This window comes from Lepisma saccharinum, chromosome 22, assembly GCF_977018435.1.
Source record: "Lepisma saccharinum chromosome 22, izLepSacc3.1, whole genome shotgun sequence".
Classification (NCBI taxonomy): Eukaryota; Metazoa; Arthropoda; class Insecta; order Zygentoma; family Lepismatidae; genus Lepisma; species Lepisma saccharinum.
Window position 1 is genome coordinate 5525759 of NC_139250.1, and position 26254 is coordinate 5552012.

A 26254-nucleotide genomic window follows, 5' to 3' on the forward strand; every position below is an offset into this window, starting at 1 on the left:
TTTAGGTCTGTGGGAGACAACTGTACACCAAGCAACACAACTGGCATTAGCATTGTAATATTTCGTGGTTTAGAAGTGCAGCAGAACTGTGCTTAGAAGAAGAAAAAGAAACTGTACTGTTCAGTGTTGCAATCTTGCCATAAATATCGATAGGGGACACCCATACCCCACGTGCCTAGCAGAGGTTCAAGGTCCAGTAACCCGTAAATTCTAACCGATTTCATAACTGTACCAGAACCTTTTTCTCGCAGTATTTAAATTGTTCCGGAAGGAAGGTTCCGGGATCAAATTGAAAGACTTAAAGATAAAAGAGTAATTTACGAACCAGAACCCATTTACTCTTGCTGATTTTCTCTCCAGGTCTGAGATTGAATTTATTTAAAATTCTTGGACTTTTAACAACCCTGGCACCAACCCTGTAACTTTCAAGAAGCATAATTTATATGCATATTGATTGAATTGACTCCTTGCCACCATTCACAAAAGGCAGTTGATTGGCATACTTTCAGATCTGTAGTACATTAAGTACAAAATGTATGTGGAAAATTAAAACCATAGTTGTTATTAGTTTAAGGTGAGTCACTAGATGTCACTTAGTGTTTATGTTTAATTCTTTTGTTGTCAGTTTAAAATTTGTTGCCCAAGCTGACGAGACTGCCCGCCCTTGTAATATATGCATAAAACAGGGGCCACATTAATCCTACTTTTTAGTAGGAACACTTTGAGGTTAACTGTTAGATGAGTTCTGGAGTTGATTCCAAGCTCTGGAGAGTTAACGCTCTTATTTTTAGAAATTTTGCTCTCAAAATATATTTAAAGAAATTGAATTCTTGTACAAAATTTTTAATCTACTTTGTGCATCTGTGCAGAGCAATGCTTTGAATGTCATACTTTGTGTAGCACAAGACAATTTCCTGAGAAAGTTTCAGAAGATCGGAAGCAGTTTCCTGTTTATATAAAGCTTCAGTTTATCCAGTTTAGTTATTGTGCTAATTATTTTTGTATTCCTTGCACTGTAAGATAATGTCTAATTGGAAACTAATGTGAATCGTTTCAGATGGATTATTCATATGGAAGGAGCTCCAGGGACATTGTATGAGGGTGAAAAGTTTCAACTTCAATTCAAGTTTAGCTCAAAATATCCTTTTGATTCACCGGAAGTAAGTAGTACGTTAAATATATTTCAGAACTTGGAGTGATTTATTTTAGTTGACAATTTCATAACCTATCGTTGAAAAAATCAGGATTGCATTTGCATTATGTACACGGTTATATTCAGAGGACAAAAAACACCTACTCTCCCCCTGAATACATCAATAACTTCCATATCCAAAATGATTTTTTGTGAACTAAAAAATGCACAAAAACATTTTTCTGTTTCTGTAATCAATGCTTAATAGCATACACAAGTAATTGTACATTATGTAACACTGTACACATGATATGTATACTGTTATTGCATTAATATTATTCAGTAGGGGTCTCAATATATTAAAAGCCTTAAAAAAATTATTAAAACTTTACAACAGTAATCACACTGCAACTAAAATTATAGTAGTTACTGTGCTGACTGAAGGCTTTCTGAGTGAACTTTATTAATAAATTATCACATTACTGTTGCAACAATACATGTTTAACCCATTAACTGCGATGGATTTATATATGAACTCTAAACATGGTATTTTTTGTGGAGCATATATGTATAGACTGTATTTCAGAACTTGTATTGTTGCAAGTCATTTTTATAGACATGACTTTATCGTGCTTATATTAGTCTTTTTGAGCAACCAATCCATTCTTAATGCTTTTGTTGGATCCTGAGAAATATTTTTTTTGTAATAAGTGTTTTCCTACATTTTACACTTTGCGCCAGTTTTGACGTTTCAGGAGCGCACACTCCCTTCATCAGATATGAAAGATATCTGTATCTTTAATCAAACTAAAAATAAATATCTGATGAACAGAGCATGTGTTCTGAAACGTCACAACGAAAAGCTGTGTTTTTATGCTTGTAATAACCGTAGACTACAAGAGAGAGAATTATATATAGAGATTGTTTCCCTTAGCTTCATTATGCGGTAAGTCTTTTTATAGTTATTTTTTTATCGTTGTTTATTATTTATGATGAAACTATTTTGTGGTGGCATCTATATAGAGGTGATTTTTTTTGGAAGCACTTCCCTTTAATGTCGCTGCAGGGAAATGGTTAATACCAGTGGCGTCTCGTGGCCTCAAATTTGGCAGGGGCTTATTTTTTAAAGAATTTAAAATATAATGACAAATTACATGAATTACAAAAAAAAACGGGTATTTATCATCTTCTAAACTACAAAATCGGACTTAGTTTTTTAAAGAATTTAAAATATAATGACAATTCACATGATTACAAAAGAAACCGGTATTGTTGTGAAACACACCTTTCTACGAATGTTGACTCCTGTTCTTCTGCTCAGCAAATTTTGTTATTACTTTTTCGATGAAGCCCTCTATGTTTGAAATGTATTCTCTCTCTATTGTAAGCAAGTGCCAAGGCATTTGGTCTGTCTTGTCCCATTGCATTTCTTAAGCAGGTTTTAATACGCTTCAATGTGCTGAAACATCGTTCAGATTCAGCTGTTGCCACTGGAGTTATTAAAACTATGTTTGTCATTTTTACTGTTTCTGAAAAGGTACCCTCTAAATAATTTTAAATAAAAAATGAATGCAATCTACTGATAGAGTTTATGTTTTTCAACTCTTCACTACAATAAAGAACACGAAGTTCCCTCTTTAGTTTTCCCTCTTCTATGAAGGGATAATAAATCTGGAAAGATGCCTCTGTTTAAAGATTGTTCTCTTTCATTATGTCCTCATAGAGCAAGTTCATGTCAACCACAGAATCTTAAGCAATCGATAATTCTATTTAATTATGCCTATTTTTCCGGACAAATTCATTGTGTCTTGTAATTGACAGCCTACGTCCTTCATCAATTTGTGTTCGAACATCAACCCTGCCAAACTCACTCAAACATAGCGAATGAAAGCCACCAAAACACTACAGAACAACACGCAAGATCGAACGCGACCCAACGGAACTAGCCCCGAATCAGCACTCAAATCCATTGCACTCTCCCCTCCTCTCTCTGCTAGCATGTGACCTTCACTGTAGCGTAGGTGGGTGTAGGCCACGCCTTCCTTTGCGACTTGCCCTGGAAAACTATAATTGACATTAATGCCGCTAGGAGCACTGTCGTATCCATTGCAACAGACGATGAATTTACTTGGGTATAAATCACCTTTTAAAAGACTATGTGATAGTTATGCGTTATGGTGATTGATAATTACGTGAATACGTCCGTTTTCCTTTAGGGGCTAAGCCCCGGAAGCCCCAAGGGACGAGACGCCACTAGTTAATGCAATATATTCCCGATGATATGCAATTTAAATTTCGTTTATCCAAAATGGGTGAGAATGGATTAACAAGTTTTTAATGTACTTTGTACTTACAATGACTCATTGTTTTATTTGAGAAGTAGGAAACTTGTCAATTTTTGATGTAAAAGATATTAGCAAATATTGTTTGCAAGTTCTTAGTTTTCTCTTTTCGAGTAGTTTCTTACATCACTAATTTAAAATAATAGATAAATTTGAAAATTAATTGTATATTGCATCATAATACAGCGTGAGAAGCTCTTAAAAATGTAATGCCCAGGTCTTGAAAACCCAATTTATATTTTTATTACTCAGAAGTGTTAAATTCAAAAGTCTCCTGCAGTTAAGTAGTAGTATTTGTTACTTGCTTGGTCCACCCACTCTTTACCTCCGCACTCGAGGTTTGGTGCACTCCGTACTTGGCTCTGATTTGTCTAGGGGTTATCTTTCTTTGTACGGCAATGCATGTGGGTTGCAACAAGTCAACATAATTATATAATGAACTACAAGAGACAATGGATAACATTTGCAAAACCTTAATGCTATGGGATAAATTACCTTGTCCAGCAACTGTGAAATGAAAACCTGAAATTTTGGGTATTTTCTAAAGTTTAATTAAAGAAAAATTTAAATATATACAAGCTATATCTCAATGTTAATTTCTCTATTTATAGGGCCAATAATCTAATTTTGTGATGTTGGAAATCTCTAATGTTTGTACCTGAATGCTTTAGATTTCATGAATTACATCGGTTGTATGCTTGACACAAGGTAGATTCAGGTTACTCCAAGGAACGTCTTAACAGGTGCGAGGTTGCCTGACGTGTACATTTGACAACACTCCACAGTGACAAGGCACTAGGCTGCCCAGTGCACCGTAATTGCTTCCAAATGACATTCAGAACAAGCCACCCTCTTATCTGTATTATCTGTAAATCGGACACCAAGGCAATCAAATTCCTTACAGCATCTGTTACGGGAGATCTGTCATCTGATCCGAGCTGACCGAAGCAAAACAGCCTCTCCCTTCCAAGTCTCAGTTCCAACAGCCGACCTCCCCCACTCTCATCTGGGAGTATATGTATGTTTGGTTGGCATCTGTTGTCAACGGCCCTTCTTTCAAAATTTTTAATCTTGAACAGCTAAAAACACCCACCTTTTCCAGAACGTTCGAAACACGAAGAAAGAACAGAGTGCTATGCGGTTTCTATACAGGGAATATATGAACCTAAAAAAGTGCATAATAAATTGACTTACAATTATCACACATACATATTTTTAGACATGTAATTACCTAATTGATTAACATATTAATAAAATATTTAAATAAGAAATAAACACTGTTGCCCTGACATGGGGGCAGGGTAACATATTACATTTAATAAATATGTGTAATTGAGTCTTACCTGAAACAGGAGCAAAACACAAAACAGTGTTGCAAGTTACTTCTATCCTTCCTTCCTTCCTTAACGCTTAGTGAGCTGGCCTGCAAATATCGCATTTTTCCATGTATACTGGAGTTGTGCATTTTTTAAAAAAATCATGGAGATCATGTTTCTAAGTGTCATTATTTACAAAATGTTCATGAAATCTACAGATACATAATATTTAATATAAATTTTCTCACATTCAAGAATGTTTTTTGTAACAATTTTTGAAAGAAAATACAACATTTTAATAAACATTAACGAAAACATTTTAATATGTGTTATAGAAATTATTAATGAAAAATAACCTAAACACTTCCTCTTCAGTGACTAAAACAATACATGTGCACAAGAGAGAGGGTGCGAATATAGCCTATCACTCATTCACAGTAAGACTGTATATATAGCAAAGGGTGAGCTATGACTGTTGCCTGTCTTATTGGACAGTAGGTGTAGCCCATCGCATGTCCAGAATATGTGAATGATGAGGATAAGATCTCCCTGAAAGGTCAATAGTCTTTGTAGCCTTTTAATTTTGTGCTTTCCTAGTTTTAATGCAAGTAAGACCATGCAGTTTCTGGAAAGGGCATGTTTTCAAATTTGAAGCAGAGGCAAAGTCAGTAAGTTCGAATTGAAGTCAATATTTGGTATAAAGATGGTATCATATAAAATTATTTCCTTCATTGAAAGTAAACTATTCATTCAAGTTGGACAATTAACAATTTATCCATTAATCCTGAAGTGGATAGCTGTTTTCATCACTGGTAGAATCTTAATACAGTAAACTCTCGTTAACACAAACTTGCTTAAGACGAACACTCTGTTAACATGAACAAAATGTTGCTCCCAGCAGGGATGTATTATATCTTATAGAAAGTTTTATCGGTTAACGCGAATTTCGGTTACCACGAATTACGAACTGTTTTTTAGTCCATTGCGTCATTAGATCTCATTTAATACGAACTTTCAAAGTTTTTCATATTTTTTTCCTGTTGTTCCTCTGTCATTCCTCTGCTAGGTATGTAAGAAATCGCTCAACAATCTCTATCATCTTGTCAACAATTAACTTATACTGCATTGTAACCCACAGATTCAGATCAACAATGTGTTCAAATGTGTTTTTCTATTCTTTAAAACATAGCCAGTGCGAGTAACATCAAGATTAGAACTTGGGTGCAATTACTCGACAATCGCGATCATTGCGTCAACAGTGAGCTTATACGTATTTAACCAACAAATTTAGTTGTGTGTTCAGATGTGTTTTTCTATTTAAAACATAGCTAGTACGAGTAACATCAAGTTGCAAGCAGTAAGACAGGAGTCATGACCAGAGCTAGGAATTTTAGGTGCAAAAAAGCTGCCAATTTTTGTACAAAAAAGGTGCTAAAATAGGTGCAAATTTTCAGATGTAAAATTTATTGTGAGCAGTGCATACATATATGATTCAACTTGTCTGGATAAACACAGAGTATTCTCTGGTTTTAAATCGTTTAAATAAGCAAAGAAAATTCTCTGATACATTAGAAAGCGACATAATGGAAAACATGCTTCTTCTTACTTGCTTAGAATTAGTCATCTAGAAAACTGTTAAAATAGATTACATTCAAATTTCTGTTCTTCTGAGTGAGGCAACATCTGCTGTCACTAAGCAGATACTTGTAAGTTGAAAAAGAACGTTCAATGTCAACAGACACAAGTGGTGCGTATTTTGTTTTCAACCGGTAATCCACATCCTTGTTGGTTGCTACTTCTTGAACATCAGGGCTTTTGGCTAAACTTTGTTCTAACTTCTCTTTCCCCTTGCAGCTCTCGTTGCACATCCATCAAAACAGCCCACCGTGCTTCCTTTTCAGGACACTGCTCCTCCAGTTTTGTGATTGCAGTAGTAAGGAAAGAGAAGCCATGTACAATATACATACAGTTCATCTTGAAATTCCTGTTTAAGTGCAAGTTTTTTTGGCTTTTTCTACAGCTGAGGTATCACTAGGCAAAGCATCTAAAAATTTCAATATTGTATGGAAATGATTGCAAATAAACACTGCAGCTTTTAACCATGTACCCCATCTAGTGAGGATGGGAGAGGGTGGTAGTGGAAGTTTCGTAATTTCTACGTACTTCTGTATTTTAGAAGGAGCCTTTTTCAGTATGCAAAGCATGAACAATGCAGGTCACATGTTTTAAGTTAGGATACATATTCTTCAGATTAGAAAATGCAGCTAACATGTAAGATGCTTGGTCTGTAAGAACTAACCACACACTATCATATTTTACACCCTCTGGCCACAATACAAAACATGCATCATTGAAACTCTGCATTACACATTATCTGTTTTGCCGAGAAAATAAGTTTTTAAAAGCATGGATTTCACTTCATGTCCATTGAGAGGTGCTACTAAAATGTTCAAAACATACCTGTTTTGCCTATCTGTGGTTTCATCTAGTATGAAATAGACTGGTTGGTCAGCTACTACTTGCCTGATCTGTGAGATTTTAGCTTCATAAAGAGGTTGAAGGTAAGATTTCCTTAAGCTGCTCTCATCTGGAACTGACTTCCCAGTATATTTTTGCAAATATGATTTCATGACTGGATTGTTAAGTTTCGAAAGAGGTATTCCGCACGCTATAAATGTCCTTGATGTCTCACTGAAAAATTCATTTGTAATTCTGGAACTCGAAGATGCAAGCACCTCACCAATGAATTGCTGTTGCTTCCCACCTTTACCATCTCGCCCTTCTTTATTCCTGACGTGCTTCCCACTTTGTAGATGCTGCACAACTCGAGTGCGTTGGTGTTTGTCATCAACAGCAATAGAAATATCACACACATCACACCTCAAAACAGATCCATCACTCTGAATGCAGTCACCGATAAACAGTTTAACAATGTCCTGCAGTTTCCCAACATTTACTTTATGTTTTGGCATGGTGAACAAGCAAATCAAATGCATCGATCAGTCGATCACAGACTGCAGTTACCTTGCTCGCTGAGACAGGAGAAGGAAATGAAAACAAAACAGTTTTCCTACAACAATTCGTAAACAATACAGTATAGGACAAAAAGAGCACAACTTCTAGCAATTGTAATGGATCATTGTTGGCACTGTTTAAAGTCCACGCGCTTACTACATTAACGTCCAAGAACTGAAGAAAGCCGATTCATTGTTGTGCGGTAAACAAGAATTGTGTGCCAAGAAGGCGTGCCTCAAATGTGGGTGGGGTTAAACAGCACGTGAGTTGTATTAAAAAAAATGATAAAGGTGCAAAAGGTTCTGAGATTGTGAAAAAGGTGCAACCGAAACACCATGAGTAGAGTTCAATAAGTGCTTATTTTGGGGATGAGTCACTTTTTTACCCATTTTCACACAAAAATTTAAGGTGCAGCACCTAAAATTCCTAGCTCTGATTATGACCAAGAGGAAGCAGACAGGTATAGATCTGCAAACAAAACTGAGAATCCACTAGGAAGTAGACCATGGTGCATTGAACAAAACTACAATTGCTGAACAGTATGGAATTGCCAAATCTACATTATCTACAATACTTAAATACATAATACATATTGTAAATGGTTAATGTGTAGAATGAACTATATATTGCAAGAATAAAATTTGAGTCCCCTGTTAGCACGAATTTTTTTAACACGAACTCTTGATTTTTCGGTCCCTTGGGATTCGTGTTAACGAGGGTTTACTGTAGTTGCAAGTAGATAATGGTATGATTGTTGAGAGGATACTTTTCTTTTTTGTCATTCTATGTATGCAATTCAATTGAGATGATATTTCTAAGTAACATCCATAACTTTCATAAACCCTTTTTTTCAGGTCACGTTCATCGGTTCAAACATTCCAGTCCATCCCCATGTGTATAGCAACGGCCATATCTGTTTGTCCATCCTGACAGATGATTGGTCCCCTGCTCTCTCTGTCCAGTCAGTGTGCCTCAGTATTGTCTCCATGCTCAGCAGTTGTAAAGAAAAGGTTAGAAATTTCCCTGATCTTGGGGAACGTATTCTTTGAAACATTTATTTTGTATCAGTTAACATAAGTATCTTTTTCCCTATTTGTTCAAGTTTATAACAAGGTAAGAAAATTAGTTGGTCAGTTTGATTAATTTCCTTCTCATGTGTTCCATTAACCTTTAAGTAGGAATGTATACAAAGCAGCGTATATCTGTAAAGGGAGGGATAATAAACTAAACAGAGAGGACGGGAACATTGATGAAAAATGGATTAAAATGTTCAAAAGGTGGGATACAAGAAGAGGAAAAATCGGCTTCCAGGTCACCCCGGCTGTGATCAACGCTTCTCGCGAAATAATAGATTTCGAGCTAGATATGACGTAACCCATCGGAAGTAGAGGAGGGAAATACAGTGCTCAACTTCCGGCATTCCATGAGAGGCCTCCTTAGTCAGCTGTACTGCGTTCACAGAGTCACTTCTGGAAAAGTGTTTTTAACGTGTTTTAGAGAATTGTTTTTGACTGTTTTTACAGACTTTTACATCAGGATTGTAACATAATGGTAGGAATAAGGCACCTACACAGGTTCAGCTGCCTTAAATCACATTTTAACCTTTTTATCCATTTTTACCATACCTCTTGTTTGACGCAGCCAATGGTATAATTGGCATAGCATATCTACCTGATGAAGGGAGTAGTTACATCCCGAAACATAGTTTCACGGAAATCATTTACTCACTAACGTAAGTACTTTTAGGCATTTTATAAAAGATTTTTTCTCTTTATATTGTACTGATAATTCATGTGTTCCACTTCAGGCTTTTACAAGGGTCGTTCAAGGTTGACAGAGAATTTTATTTCTAGGAAAACATTGGAAAGTCCTACAAGCACCAAACTATGTGAGTTTTTGAAAGAACCCCCCCCTGAGCATCCAGGCACTGCTGCCATCATTGTGTCAGTACCCTGAGTCCTTTGGCGTAGAAGGAAGTTGGCTGCTGTCGTGGACGATGCAGGACATCTTTTGTCAGTGCTTCATCTGTCTTCAGTTTCTTTCCTCTTATACGCTCTTTAAGCTGCTCAAACAAATCTGATAATCGCTGAGGGCTAAGTCCAGAGTGTAAGATGGAACAAAACCCTTTCAGAGAGTTGTTGCTGTCAAATTGACCATGTGGGACCATGCATTATCATGGTGAAGAATGACATTTGCAGACAACATCCCTGGTCTTTTCATGTGAATGGCATTACATATGGCACCCTTCATTAGTGTGCAGGAATACTGGGCATTAATCATGACACTTTCCCAAAAAAAATACATATATACAACAACTTGCATGTCCTAGTCGGACAAATGTGTCCATGCAGTTCATTCGTCAGTAACTAGCATTCTTCACCAAAGTGTTGACATCATTCGCACACTCTTGCCCGTGACATTTTTTGATTCCCATACTGTGCTGGGTTCAGGTTCTCGTTTGCAAGGAATTTGATCATACACTGCTGTACCACAGCTACAGACGCACTACTTCTTGCTGCAATTGTTACTGACACTACTGCGCATGCACAAACTATATCGGGCGAACACACAGTACTCACGAAGGATGAAGGTACATCCTCTGACAGTTTTATCATTCTTGAACTATTTATCACTTTTGTGTGTCTGTCAACGTTGAACAACCTTCGTATATCCATATTCTCCAAACATTTCAAAACCATGTCTGGTTTCTTCCTCAGGAATAAGGAGCATCAAGATGCAGTGCCAAAGGTGCTCGTGCACTCCATGTATTCAGTTCCATGCCCTCTTTACAGACTGTAATATATGGCCTTAAACAGTTCAGTTGCTTTAGTTGAATATGACACACTTTTCCTTCTGAGTGTACCAGTACAATTTTTTTTTTTCACTGATATTCAACAAGATTAAGAGGAGATGGATGTTCTGATGTGATATAAAGTAGATATTTAATAAAGAACCTGAATAACTCATTCTTCTCCTTAATCCATCATAATACAAGGTGCGTTCAATGGGGAACTGGATTTTTCAGTTTGTAGAGTATTTGTTGCAAACACTGAAATAATTATATTATTGCTGTTCAACATAATCCCCTTCTAGTTCAATAAACTTACACCAGCGTTGACAAGATACCACAGGATGAGAATTCTTTCATATTGGTGTGCAGCCAATCTTGCACCACCGAACAAATCTCATAGTGGTCCCAGCACTGTCTTCCACTCAGTGCAACCTTCAGTGGACCAAATGCGAGGAAATCCGATGGCATGTGGTCGGCTAAGTACGGAGGGTGTGGAATGCACTCAAACTACAGCTTCTCAATAGTCAACACTGTCAATATAGCAGTGTGAGAACTCATTGCCGTGGATGAGACATGCACACACTTTTCGGAATGTTAGCTAGTCTTGAAACATGGGTGGATCCAATACTGATATCTATCTAATAGGGATGCCATCTCCTTGACTGGGATGCCCTGGTCTTTGTGTATCACGTTCTCCACAGCTGCAAAGTTGTCTTAAATGACTGGCGTGCATGCTGGACCCAGGCAAGGAGAATCATTCACACTAGTGATGCCATTTTTCAACTTCTCAGTCTATCCACATGCTTGTGTACGACTCATACATTAGTCGTTGTACAGTTACGTTAAACAAAAATCTCGCAACATTTTGCTGCTCTTGCTTGGTGAACTGTTGCAAGGACACCACCCTCTTGTCGAACTGGCATGCCACAGGTGTACCAATACCATCATTTGGTAGATCAAAGTCACCACCTTCGCATACCCCCACACAATGCTATCTGTCGTACATGCAATTTTGTAATGTGACTTTTCCGATTTTCCACTGAATGCCCCTTGAATGATCATGATACTTGAGTGCTACCTTAGGAATTCACCTTCAACATAAATAATTCATTAACCTTCATAGTTAACCAGGTGACTGCTGCTTATTTATAGTAGTAATAAAAGGGCAGAATTTTGCACTAAATTATATGCTATTTATAGATTTATCAGATCATTGAAGTTATTGGTAATTCCAACAATAGATTGATATACCCCATTCTGGGTCAAAACTACCGCCAATTACACCAGTATGTTACTACTTGGTAATTACTTCTTGATGGATCAGTCTCAACTCTGTTAGGAACTATATTTATACATGCATTAAAGTAATTAATTACGTATATATTTTACATATGTACACATTGTCTTTCCAGAAAAGGCCTCCGGATAATTCATTCTATGTCAAAACATGTAACAAGAATCCAAAGAAGACGAAGTGGTGGTATCATGGTAAGTACATGTAACTTCCCAATTACTGTATATAAATTCTTGCAACTGAAACACATTGCTTTGCGAATAACTTGCGAATTTTTCAAACCCAGTAACTTCGCGATTTCATGTCTGTCATATTTTTAAAGTGTTTACGTGTTGCAAGTGTTCTTGTGATTTGCTATTGTTTTATAGTACAATACCTAGTATTATATTGGTATTAACATTGGAACTTTACAATCTGTCCCGAAATGATTATTGGACATTCTAATATGAAACTTATCACTATAACATATATGCACCAATAATTGGTCCATTGTATTTGTCAGGCATTTATTCAGAACAAGCAAGTTAATCAGTCTCATTCTTAGTGAAAATTCCTCAGTATATTGAAAATAGTCATGTAATATGCACACTAATGCCACAGTACTGTAAAAACGTAATTAACAGAATAATCATTCGTTTCAGATGATTCCGTGTAAACAGTGTCTCGAAATGGAAAAGCATAATACAGGAACAATAAAAAGTGTGCGCAGTTTGTTACAATCATGGACATCCGTCAGTAACAGACTGAGGTTGACTTAGGTGCTGACTGAAATGAAAAAAAAACATGATGTACAACATTCTCTCGTGATGCTACTCAGTGTTTTCAGACGATACGCTAAATTTTTTGGCTCTTGTGATACCAGTGGTGTGCAACATTGGAAGAATATGCGGGAAAACTAGAAGTGAATGATATTTTGATTCTTTTTCCAGTGTAAATGTTTGTTTTTCTGGGGTAATTTAGTTATTAAAGTTGTGCAACTGCTTGCATGTGTGAGGCATACGTGTGTGAATGCATTTTTTATATTAGTCATCATGCTGACTAACGTCATAAGACATTTGAAACAATCAAACTATACCAGAACAGTCAGTTCCGAAAAATAATATTTTTTTTTACACCAATCAGTTCCCCCTGTTAGCTGTATAAACTTGTACGGAAAGAAAATTAATTTGTATGTACACGCTAAGACATGATGGGGATGCCATTGAAAATTGTACGTATGTGTATATAATTTACAATAATTAATAGCTAATTTATAAAATAAAGTATGACTATATTTATTCATATACATAATTAGTGCATATTATTTAGCATTATTTTTGTTTTTTTAGCTTTAAAAATTGATATTATGATCAAGAAGTGTTCCTTATAAAAAGGATGTTCCTTTAAGTAGCAGTGTTGCAATAATACACATGAAAAATATGGTGAAATATAATGAGGAGGGGGGAATCAATCGTAGATTATATAAATTGCATTTATCTCTAAAAGAAAAAGTATCTTAGGGATGAAATTGAATTTTTAGTGTAATTTATTATTTTTCTTTAGTACTTTGTTAATGTAGTATGAGATGTGATATTACTGTGCAGTATGCATAATAAATTAATGGGTACATTTAACTCTTTGCATACTGAAAAATGAAAGTACCAGTTCAAATAATTTTAGATAATTTAGAAGTTAAATAAAAATTGAGAGTACTGATACGGTAAAAATATCATAGAAGTTCTATAAGCACTGTTTACTGCTATTTAAACATTTGGAGTGAATTACTTTATGGAATTGTACTCAATAAAAGCTTGTGTGTGTGTGATCTATGTACTATGAGAGATCTGTATCATAAGTAAGAAGTTTGAATTGTACAGTAATAGCAGTTACTGAAGAAAAAACCTTTATAGAAAATGCATGAGTGAGTTTTTCTTGTCATCCAGAAAATAAAATGTACATTCCCCCTCCCTCATTTCCTGTAAAGACATTGTGATGGTACAGAAATATCTATATGTTGTGCATTTTGTTCATAAATTAAGAAAATTGCATTTGTGGCAGCATAAGTTATACTTTGCTATCTTGTGTTCACGTAAAGAACAAAGTGACAAAAAACACACACACACATATTTTTGTTCACAAAAAAAGTGTATTTGTATTTTAGTAGTTACGCCCGTTTGCACCAATATTGTACAAACTCACGAGTTTGAAAATCCACAGGTCATGGTACACTAGAGTTAGGATCATTTTCTATTGCACCAATCTGAAAGGCATTCCAGCCCGTGTGAGTCACGAAACCCGGGCTTTACTGTAGGATAGCACCTAGCCTCAAAGCAAGTGCCTAAACGTCATACAGATGGAAGGATGTGATTGGTTACCTCTTTCGAGAAGGTTGGGTTCCACTCATGGTGTGGCTGCATGACAGAAAGAAAAAAGAAAGTAAATAGTGACAAATGAGTCCCACAAGAAAAATTCAAGTACGTGATAAAGATGGGGAAAATTGGAATATTTTTATATTAGGGACAAGTTTGGAATATTGTTACATTAGGCAATAGGTGATAGGCACTGTGCCATATGTTGGCGAGAACACAAGGACATCCAGCACCGACAGATACCATGTGTTGTTGCAATCCAACATATCAATATTCCATACTTTTTGTGAGGTGTATATTTTATTGCAGCTTGAGATCATAGTAAGTAGTTTTGTAGTGATGTTTCCAGTAGATTTCAATGTCTACATGTACCTTCATGTAGTATTCACAATCGTTTTATGTCTAGGACTATTCCACGTGTAATTTTATACAAACTCAGTACTGCAGAATGTGCAGAGTAAACATCTGCCAAGTATATATTTAATAACATACTATATATTTCGAGCTTTTTATATATACAGTTTGAGTCTATTACTTACCATTTTACATTTATTTATTTTTGAAATTTTGAGTTACCGGTTGCAGATGGTAGCCATTACTTCACTGCACGTGGGTTTACTCCACTTTTAGTTGCCGATCTTGGAGGATAAAGTTTACTCTCCTTTTACTCCCAGCTTACCCTGAGTTTCTGTTAGTGCAACAACGCAGGGCTGCATGGGTTTTAATCACTCACAGATGACTGTTGTCCCTGAATAATTTCAATATGCTGATTCCATTTTTACCCATCACATGTATTTTTTTCAGAAAATAGCAATATATTAAATACCTTTATTTCACAATAAAATGTTTAGTTTCACTATTTCCTCAATAGATGGCTCTGTTTAGGTGATAAAATATTTGTTTTCTAGAATACAAATCCTCCAATTTTGAACTATAAATGCATATGGAGTAGTAAGCATTTAATCCACCTTTTATCTTCACAAGACACACTGACTTGAAAATTGTAAACTTCGATTACGTTAATTCCATTTTTGAAATCCCTCATAAAAATTTCCTTCTCAAAATGTCCAAAACTCATTGTTATAATGTAGTGGGTTGATTGAACTTAATGACGTGGAGAAAAATCCTGACGTGATGGGAAGAAATTTTTCATGAAATTTTTCATGTCATTCATCAGCATTCAAAATACTTCTAGAATCACCTATTGGTTCGTAAACATCCTAAATCTCCTTTGTTTAAATTTATTTTATTGCATTCTGTAATAGGCATAATGGAATGGCAAATATGATAATTTTGATTGTGAAATTGTAAAAAATCCTGATGTGATGAGGAAAATGGATGATTAGCATTCAAAATACTGCCGGAATCACCTATTGGTTTGTAAACAACCGAAATTTTGCTTGCATAAATTTATTTTGTTGCATTCTGTAATAGGCGTAATGGAATGGCAAATATGATTATTTTGATTGTGAAATTGTGAAAAAATGGATGTTTGGAATTACCTATTTTCAGATTTTTTTTTTAAAAAAATGCAGGGTGGTGTAATCAGCAGATTCGTGGGTAAGCTCAGAGTTTACTCGTATTCGCGAGTAAATCAACGTTTGTGCAAATGGGTATAAGTGTCTCAAGTGGTTTGGCTGTTGAAACCAAGAAACAAATAGACCAGTCACAGAGTTAAGTTGATATTGTATGCAGTGTGTCCAGATAGTATTCACCCCATAAATGTTGTTCACAGAAAACTTTCTATGTGAGTGGAGGTCATTAGTATTAACATGAAGAACATCTAAAAAGAAGTCATCCATGTACTTGACAACATTCAGTACCATCATGCATTGCAACAAGACAGTAAAATGGCGATTGTGCAGGAAGAGGTAATATGTGTGTTTTGTGGTTGTGGAAAGCAAAATCTTCTGTAACTGTTCGTCATTATTGGAAAGAATGCAAGAAGGATCCACCTATGAAACCTTCACAGGTGCATTAGAGAAAGTTACGAACTTGGTGGAATTGAAGTCCAGCATCGATGTGACTGTGGCACTAATCTCCGTGGATATGATCAGCAACACGTGGAGTGAATTCAATAGACTTTTTATTGAATCACTCAGGGTGCCTATGTAGCGGTTTATTAATAATGAGAACTATGCTCACTAAAAATTTGAGTCAATGAATGTAATGACATGTCTGTTGTTTCAGAGAAACTTTATACACTAAAGATATTTGGACCTGTTATCGGGTGAATAATTTATGGACACCCTGTACATCTTTTGGTACACCAAAGCCATCTTAATGTGTTGCCGTCACAATGACAAAGCATTCAGTTTCTACATCAACAACCACGAGATTAGACAGCTGCGCAGGAGTGCACTAATACTGCATGCGAGACTGGTAAATAGCACAAGGCCAATAACGGCTGGTTCTTTGCACCATGGAGAATTGCATGGAGCATTGCCTATGCGAAGCATGAACCTATCATCCAAGGGAAAAGAGAACTGTTGTTACCCCCAGACCTTACAAATAAAAACTGTATGATGATTATATTATGTTATTTTATGTGGCCCAGTTGGTATGACATCAGACTGCATATGAAAGACCAGGGTTTGATCCCTGATGTGGGAATTCTTCCAGCAGTATCTCTGCATGGAACAGCTCTAAGGGCTCTAATAAATGGGTACTGGGGAAGGGGCTAAAGGCAACTAGATGATGGTGCTGATCACATCATCTCCACAAATCTCTGAGATTATTAAAGTCTGTGGTCCTACTTCTGTATTCTCTTATATGCCTTCACAGCATCTTGCAAAGTGCAAGGGGCAACAACCCCTCTGACACTTTTGGATAATTGCCATCATGATGAAAATAGGGGCATGCATATTTCGTTTTTGACAAAAAAACGAAATTTGAAAAAACACATTGTAGTGTTAATTTTTCATGTTTTTGAAAGGTGTGAGATGCATTTTGTGACCATGTTTTGTCACGAAATAATGCGAAATGAACTGCAAAAAGCGAAATTTACTCTTAAACACGAAATTCAGGGTTTATTCACGGACGCGACACCCTCTGAGGTCGGAATTATCCTGAGAGTTATGCAATTCCCGGAAAATTTGTTAATTCTGCTGTTAATATTGGAGAAGCAAAAGTGGACTCCTTTACACAGAAATAAACTTAATACTCTGATAACTACATAAATGTGCTATTAGAAGTGAAATGTTAAATCTGTGGAATAAGTGTAGTTTTTAAATCAAATTTAGGATTATATTCACTATTTTAAAACCAAAATGTATTTTTATATACCACTTTTCATCCAATTTTTCACCGTTATAATGCCGATATTTGATTTTATTTACCGCTTTTGAACCTGAAATTCACTTCATTTTTGTACCGAAATTTTGCTTTTTTATTTACCAAAAATATGTGCCTCTAATGATTAATAATAATAATAGGTTGGACAGCCTCTGAAGGGCCTTGACCTATCTCCCAGCTGCCAGTCTCCATCCCACAATCCTACGTAGAGGTGTGGAGATCTACCGGGAATGGGATGATATGAGGTCAGCACGCCGAACCCTCAACCATTATAGGAGATTTCCGAGACTGGGTTATGCTACTCTCGTAGTTCTCAAATTTCCTCACGGTGGGTTGCTACTGGTCCTATACACAGGCCGAGAACCCGGAGACTGAACCCAGGTGGACTGGAACCCATGCCATCCTGCAGTCGGAGCCCAATGCGCAGCACCTTAGACCACATACCCACGGAGGAGGACCATGAGGATGAATGGTGATTGAATTCTGGCCTTCACATGGGTGTTAGTTTCATCCTTCTCTCAAAATTAGCCAAATGAACTGAAATGAAATGCCGAGGATAATTGTAAAAATGCTGACAGGTCACACAACACAAATCCAACAGAGGTTTGTGCTGGCTGTCGATGATTGAAAGACTTATCAAGTGCTTAAATAATCAAAATATTTGTTTAATCAAAGGCTATTTATCAAGTGCTTAAATAATCAAAATATTTGTTTAATCAAAGGCTATTTATTTTTGCCAAACTTACAGGAAGTTATAACACAACTTTCCTAGCAAAGTCCTAAGTAGAGCTAATTTAAACCAATTCGAGGGATGCGTCATGAGAAGGCTCAGGAGAGAACAAGCAGGCTATTGAAGCAACTGTTCTGTGTAGATCAGTGAATACTTTTCTAAACTCTACCATGTAGATGTAGACTTTCAGAAACATTCGACTCTGTAAATAGAAGGAGACGATTGATTTCGTTAAGAACTTTTAGGGTGGTTCCAGAAGCCAATTTGTGCATAAGGGTAAACTTGCAGATTCAATGCCAGTTTTCTCGGGAGTAAGGCGAGGCCCGTAGCTAGAATTTATCTCAAAGAGAGGCTCGTGGGTTATCATTGGGCTTGTAAGCAAAGTCCATTTTCATAAATTTCAACAGTATTAAATGAAGGTAAATTATATGTGTAGGTGAGGGGGGGGGTCATTAAGTTAATATAGAATTTAGAAATATCACATATACTACAGTTTTGTCCATACCTTACAAAATATTTCTTGAAGTGTTAATTGACTACTAGTGACACCATCCCTTACTACATACTCCATACTACTTTTGATGATCGAGATAATCATATCATTCAAGAAAAAAGCACACTATGCAATCATAGTTCCTACCGTTCATTCCACCGAAGCAATAAAACTCCCCTTCATTCCCAAAACTTGGGAGTTGTTTTCACTCTTTGTTGCAAACAAATTATAGAAAATAGTTTCACCTAATGTCAAAGGGGGCTGATGGTAGTGTCAGAGGTGGGGCTAAGCCCACGTGGTCCCTGTCTAGCTATGGGCCTGAGTAAGGCAAGGATGTATTTTGTCACCAACAATATTTTTGATTGTAATTGATGGGAGTAATATAACAGGTAAGGAAGTGGATTGGTCACACATTGAGGAAAGATCCATAGCAATGGAGCTGGAATCCATAAGGACAACACAAGAAAGGAAAACCAAGAATGAACTTGAGTAGTAGAATATAACAAGATGTGGGAAGCAAGAATGACCTGAAAAAAATATGGAAGATGGCAGACAGCAGAGTTCCATGGTGATGCTTGGTTGAGGCCCCATGCTCTGTAGTGGAGTAGTGGGAAATAACTAAGTCGGTACTACTAATAATAAATGTAACAATAGTAATAATGACGGGACAAATTTTAGTGATCTTAACTAGACATAAGCAAGATAGTGAATGTCTTCTTATATTTCTATTCTTGCATTATCTTTTTTTTACCTTTTATTGTAATGATAATTGATTTATTATCATTATTATGGTTTAAACCACCCCCGAATTATATTTCCAGATAAGTGCCTTCTGGCACACGCAACAAGTAACCTCCCACATGCAATTCACATCACAGTATGGAGAGTCGCTAGGACCAATATATTTTTACGTATTGCTTTAGAAATACTTTTATCCCCACACGTCATTATAAAATAATAAACACCATAAGAATGCATTTAAAGCAGTGGGACTGATCAAATAAAATACCAATCCAATTTGTGTGTAAGGTACAGATTCCTATTATTACTTGCAGTAATAATACAGGGTGTCCAATAAAGAGAAAAATGCATTCTTTGTTACACTTTGAAATGTAAAAGAAGTAATCTTATCTTATCTTTGTGCGTATACTTTTTTATATCTACCAACCCAAAAAATTGTTGCTTTGTTACAAGAACAAAAGTATTCTCTAATGTTTTTATTGTATTGTTCGTGGAGTTTTTAAGTATTGGATGTGTACTTATTTTTTTAAAATAGGAATCTGAATGGATTGGACATACTTTGCAGGAATCAAAAAGTAGTTCTGCAAGCTGCAACCTGTAATGAGAGTATGAAGTTTGTAGTTCAGTCAATTGCCAATAGATTGTACTGCATTAATTATAGTGCCATTACCTGGTTGCAGATAGTTTTAACAGAACTAACTTGAGAACCGAAAATGCAAGAGGCTCTCTCTGTAGCTCAATCAACGAAGGGAATCATTCTGTGTTTGAAACACAGGCACATACTTTGCTGTTGCTAAGACTTGATGATCTTGCTTCTGACAGCTCTCTAGGTGGGGTTCTGCATGGATTAGAGAGGGTGAAAAAGATTTTAAGGGAATTGATAAAGGATGGTGTAGTGAAGGCACTCTCTACCGCGGCTATATGCTCCGGATACCAAGAGCAAAAATCGCTGCTTTTCATGGAACTTTTGCATGTTAAACAACCATTTTTTGATCGATTTTGACGTTTGGTATAAGGGTAACATGAGAGCATACTTTGAGCATTGTTTCCCTTACACTAATGCCATCTGGTATCCTTTTTAACAAGGCTAACACACAGTTGCAAAGATACGAGCTTTTCTAAAGTTCGTCATTCCATATTCAGTCTTGTGGCATCTAAAATAGGTGAACTAAGAGCTCAAGCAACATGAAGGATTGTGGTGTAAATTTGTAGTGTTCTCCCACCCATAGTGGAGTAATGATGAAACGCAAAGTTTCACGGTGCTAAAATTACTGAAGGATAAGATATTGAGCCTTACAGGACTTCAAATCTGAATCCTCTACTACCACAGTCATTTGCGTTAATAACTATGGTACGCAAACAAGTTTGGAGCACATGGCATTTTGTTTCTGCAAACAGAAACTATAGAAAATTGTTCCTTGTTAGTTTAATGAACATTTACTGTCTGTTGAGTAATGAGTGAACCGACCAAGGGCAATTACGCTTACGTCATATCAGAAGTTACGAAGCTTGGAGTATGGAGTACCGTCCAAAGCCACCAGATGGCTTTAGCGCAGTGATGATACACACTATCGCGGTTATGTGTTCCTGGTACCAAGAGCCAAAATCGCTGCTGTTGACAGAACTTTTACGTTAAAGCAGCATTTTTCGCTCGATTTTGAAGATTGGTATCAGGAAACAATTCGTAACAACTCGAGACGATTCGTAATTGTCCATGCGATTTGGAGCTTCGTATCAGGAGCACATAACTGCACAGGAGTATGCTCTTCATCCACCACGTGCGAGACGCACTTTGTAGACTGATTTACGAGTAGATATCAGGGGGAATAAAACATAGAACGAAGGAGGAAAAGAGATTCCTTGAAAACAATGTTCGCACACAATTGCTACGATACAAACTTTTGTAAAGTTCATTATTTCATATTTACTCTCCTGGTAACGCAAATAATTGAATTAAACGCTTACGTAATGTGAAGGGCTCTTGGCGTAGTGGTCCGCGTTGTTGACTTTGAAGCAGGCGGCCCGGGTTCGAGGCTCGCGATCGACGAATTTTTTTCCTTAATTCCAAAATTGCACGATGCCTTCAACATAAATAAAACCATGAAAAATTTATACAAGTTTCAAATACTTGAGCTAATTAATCTCTTTCAGTGTTTTATTTCATATTTCTTGCTTATCCGTAGTGGAGTAGTGATGAAACTCAAACATTTACTGTCTCTTGGGTAATAAGGGAAATGCTCCAGGGTAGTTACGTCTTCATCATATCAGAAGGCGAGAAATGAACGAACAACACGAAGCTTGGAGCACGGAGTACCCTCAGAAGCCAGCAGATGGCATTAGTGCAGTGAAGCTATCACTCTACCGCGGTTGTGTTTTTCTGATACCAAGAGCCAAAATCGCTGATTTTGACGGAATTTTTACGATAAACTAGCATTTTTCGCTCGATTTTAAAGATTGGTATCAGGAAAACATAAGAGTCGTGGAGTGTACCCTCATCATTGTCTTCCATACACTAATGGCATCTGGTGACTTCCTCTTGAACTCCGTGCTACAAACTCGAGACATTTCGTAATTTCCCATGCGATTTGGACCTTCAGTATCAGGAGCACATAACTGCACAGGAGTATGCTCTTCAGCCACCACGTGCGAGACGCTGTTTGTTGACTGATTTACTAGTAGATATCAGGGGGAATAAAGCATAGAACGAAGGAGGAAGGAAAAGAGATTCCTTGAAAACGATGGTCGCAGACAATTGCTACGATAAAAGCTTTTTGAAAAGTTCATTATTTCATATTCTGTCTCCTGGTAACTCAAATAAGTGAATTAAACTCTTTTGTAACGTGAAGTGCTCTTGGTGTAGTGTACTGCGTTATTGACTTTGAAGCGGGCGGCTTGGGTTCGAGGCTCGCGATCGACGATATTTTTTTCTTAATTCCAAAATTGCATGAAACCTTCAACGTAAATAAAACCATGGAAAATATGTCCAAATATTAATTACTTGAGCTAATTAATCATTGTCAGTGTTTTCTTTCAATCTACATGCTTATCCGTATGGGCGTAGTGATGGAACTCAAAGTTTTAAGGTACGTAAATTACGAAAAAAATATATCGGACCTTACACAACTTCGAAACCGAAAACTCTCACACCACAGTCAGCTGCTTTAACCACTACGGTACACGAACATGTTTGAAGCACATGGCATTTTTTGTGCAAGAAGAAAATGTGTGGTGGATATTGTTCCTTGGTATTCTTATGAACATTTAGTGTCTCTTGAGCAATAAGCGAAATCCTCCACTGTTGTTAAGTTTTCATCATATTAGAAGGCGAGAAATGAACGTATAACACGAAGCTTGGAGCACGGAGTACCCTCAGAAGCCAGCAGATGGCATTATTGCAGTGAAGATATCACTCTACCGCGGTTGTGTTTTCCTGATACCAAGAGCCAAAATCGCTGCTTTTGAAGGGATTTTTACGATAAAGTAGCATTTTTAGCTCGATTTTAAAGATTGGTATCAGGAAAACATAAGAGCCGTGGAGTGTACCCTCATCATTGTCTTCCTTACACTAATGCCATCTGGTGGTTTCCTGTTGAACTCCGTGCTACAAACTCGAGACATTTCGTAATTTCCCATGCGATTTGGACCTTCAGTATCAGGAGCACATAACTGCACAGGAGTATGCTCTTCAGCCACCACGTGCGAGACGCTGTTTGTTGACTGATTTACTAGTAGATATCAGGGGGAATAAAGCATAGAACGAAGGAGGAAGGAAAAGAGATTCCTTGAAAACTATGGTCGCAGACAATTGCTACGATAAAAGCTTTTTGAAAAGTTCATTATTTCATATTCTGTCTCCTGGTAACTCAAATAAGTGAATTAAACGCTTTTGTAACGTGAAGGGCTCTTGGTGTAGTGTACTGCGTTATTGACTTTGAAGCGGACGGCTTGGGTTCGAGGCTCGCGATCGACGATATTTTTTTCTTAATTCCAAAATTGCATGAAACCTTCAACGTAAATAAAACCATGGAAAATATGTCCAAATATTAATTACTTGAGCTAATTAATCATTGTCAGTGTTTTCTTTCAATCTACATGCTTATCCGTATGGGCGTAGTGATGGAACTCAAAGTTTTAAGGTACGTAAATTACGAAAAAAATATATCGGACCTTACACAACTTCGAAACCGAAAACTCTCACACCACAGTCAGCTGCTTTAACCACTACGGTACACGAACATGTTTGAAGCACATGGCATTTTTTGTGCAAGAAGAAAATGTGTGGTGGATATTGTTCCTTGGTATTCTTATGAACATTTAGTGTCTCTTGAGCAATAAGCGAAATCCTCCACTGTTGTTAAGTTTTCATCATATTAGAAGGCGAGAAATGAACGTATAACACGAAGCTTGGAGCACGGAGTACCCTCAGAAGCCAGCAGATGGCATTATTGCAGTGAAGATATCACTCTACCGCGGTTGTGTTTTCCTGATACCAAGAGCCAAAATCGCTGCTTTTGAAGGAATTTTTACGATAAAGTAGCATTTTTAGCTCGATTTTAAAGATTGGTATCAGGAAAACATAAGAGCCGTGGAGTGTACCCTCATCATTGTCTTCCTTACACTAATGCCATCTGGTGGTTTCCTGTTGAACTCCGTGCTACAAATTCGAGACATTTCGAAATTTCCCATGCGATTTGGACCTTCAGTATCAGGAGCACATAACTGCACAGGAGTATGCTCTTCAGCCACCACGTGCGAGACGCTGTTTGTTGACTGATTTTCTAGTAGATATCAGAGGGAATAAAGCATAGAACGAAGGAGGAAGGAAAAGAGATTCCTTGAAAACGATGTTCGCAGACAATTGCTACGATAAAAGCTTTTTGAAAAGTTCATTATTTCATATTCTGTCTCCTGGTAACTCAAATAAGTGAATTAAACGCTTTTGTAACGTGAAGGGCTCTTGGTGTAGTGTACTGCGTTATTGACTTTGAAGCGGGCGGCTTGGGTTCGAGGCTCGCGATCGACGATATTTTTTTCTTAATTCCAAAATTGCATGAAACCTTCAACGTAAATAAAACCATGGAAAATATGTCCAAATATTAATTACTTGAGCTAATTAATCATTGTCAGTGTTTTCTTTCAATCTACATGCTTATCCGTAGTGGCGTAGTGATGGAACTCAAAGTTTTAAGGTACGTAAATTACGAAAAAAATATATCGGACCTTACACAACTTCGAAACCGAAAACTCTCACACCACAGTCAGCTGCTTTAACCACTACGGTACACGAACATGTTTGAAGCACATGGCATTTTTTGTGCAAGAAGAAAATGTGTGGTGGATATTGTTCCTTGGTATTCTTATGAACATTTAGTGTCTCTTGAGCAATAAGCGAAATCCTCCACTGTTGTTAAGTTTTCATCATATTAGAAGGCGAGAAATGAACGTATAACACGAAGCTTGGAGCACGGAGTACCCTCAGAAGCCAGCAGATGGCATTATTGCAGTGAAGATATCACTCTACCGCGGTTGTGTTTTCCTGATACCAAGAGCCAAAATCGCTGCTTTTGAAGGGATTTTTACGATAAAGTAGCATTTTTAGCTCGATTTTAAAGATTGGTATCAGGAAAACATAAGAGCCGTGGAGTGTACCCTCATCATTGTCTTCCTTACACTAATGCCATCTGGTGGTTTCCTGTTGAACTCCGTGCTACAAACTCGAGACATTTCGTAATTTCCCATGCGATTTGGACCTTCAGTATCAGGAGCACATAACTGCACAGGAGTATGCTCTTCAGCCACCACGTGCGAGACGCTGTTTGTTGACTGATTTACTAGTAGATATCAGGGGGAATAAAGCATAGAACGAAGGAGGAAGGAAAAGAGATTCCTTGAAAACTATGGTCGCAGACAATTGCTACGATAAAAGCTTTTTGAAAAGTTCATTATTTCATATTCTGTCTCCTGGTAACTCAAATAAGTGAATTAAACGCTTTTGTAACGTGAAGGGCTCTTGGTGTAGTGTACTGCGTTATTGACTTTGAAGCGGACGGCTTGGGTTCGAGGCTCGCGATCGACGATATTTTTTTCTTAATTCCAAAATTGCATGAAACCTTCAACGTAAATAAAACCATGGAAAATATGTCCAAATATTAATTACTTGAGCTAATTAATCATTGTCAGTGTTTTCTTTCAATCTACATGCTTATCCGTATGGGCGTAGTGATGGAACTCAAAGTTTTAAGGTACGTAAATTACGAAAAAAATATATCGGACCTTACACAACTTCGAAACCGAAAACTCTCACACCACAGTCAGCTGCTTTAACCACTACGGTACACGAACATGTTTGAAGCACATGGCATTTTTTGTGCAAGAAGAAAATGTGTGGTGGATATTGTTCCTTGGTATTCTTATGAACATTTAGTGTCTCTTGAGCAATAAGCGAAATCCTCCACTGTTGTTAAGTTTTCATCATATTAGAAGGCGAGAAATGAACGTATAACACGAAGCTTGGAGCACGGAGTACCCTCAGAAGCCAGCAGATGGCATTATTGCAGTGAAGATATCACTCTACCGCGGTTGTGTTTTCCTGATACCAAGAGCCAAAATCGCTGCTTTTGAAGGAATTTTTACGATAAAGTAGCATTTTTAGCTCGATTTTAAAGATTGGTATCAGGAAAACATAAGAGCCGTGGAGTGTACCCTCATCATTGTCTTCCTTACACTAATGCCATCTGGTGGTTTCCTGTTGAACTCCG

General features: G+C 37.0%; 1 protein-coding gene across 9 annotated transcripts in view; it reads left to right on the plus strand.

Annotated features, from left to right (window-relative positions):
* LOC146004671 (ubiquitin-conjugating enzyme E2 W) overlaps positions 1–13804 on the plus strand; it is a 71791-nt gene extending 57987 nt beyond the window's left edge. For 7 of the 9 annotated variants that reach the window (XM_083143592.1, XM_083143586.1, XM_083143590.1 and 4 more), the window contains 4 exons: positions 1058–1160; positions 8660–8815; positions 12009–12084; positions 12532–13804. In XM_083143592.1, the coding sequence (XP_082999718.1) occupies positions 1058–1160; positions 8660–8815; positions 12009–12084; positions 12532–12545 (349 nt within the window). In that variant the 3' untranslated portion in view covers positions 12546–13804. The remainder of the gene's footprint in view (positions 1–1057; positions 1161–8659; positions 8816–12008; positions 12085–12531) is intronic. The other 2 variants (XM_083143593.1, XM_083143595.1) reach the window with 1 other exon arrangement.
* The last annotated feature ends 12450 nt before the right edge of the window (positions 13805–26254 follow it).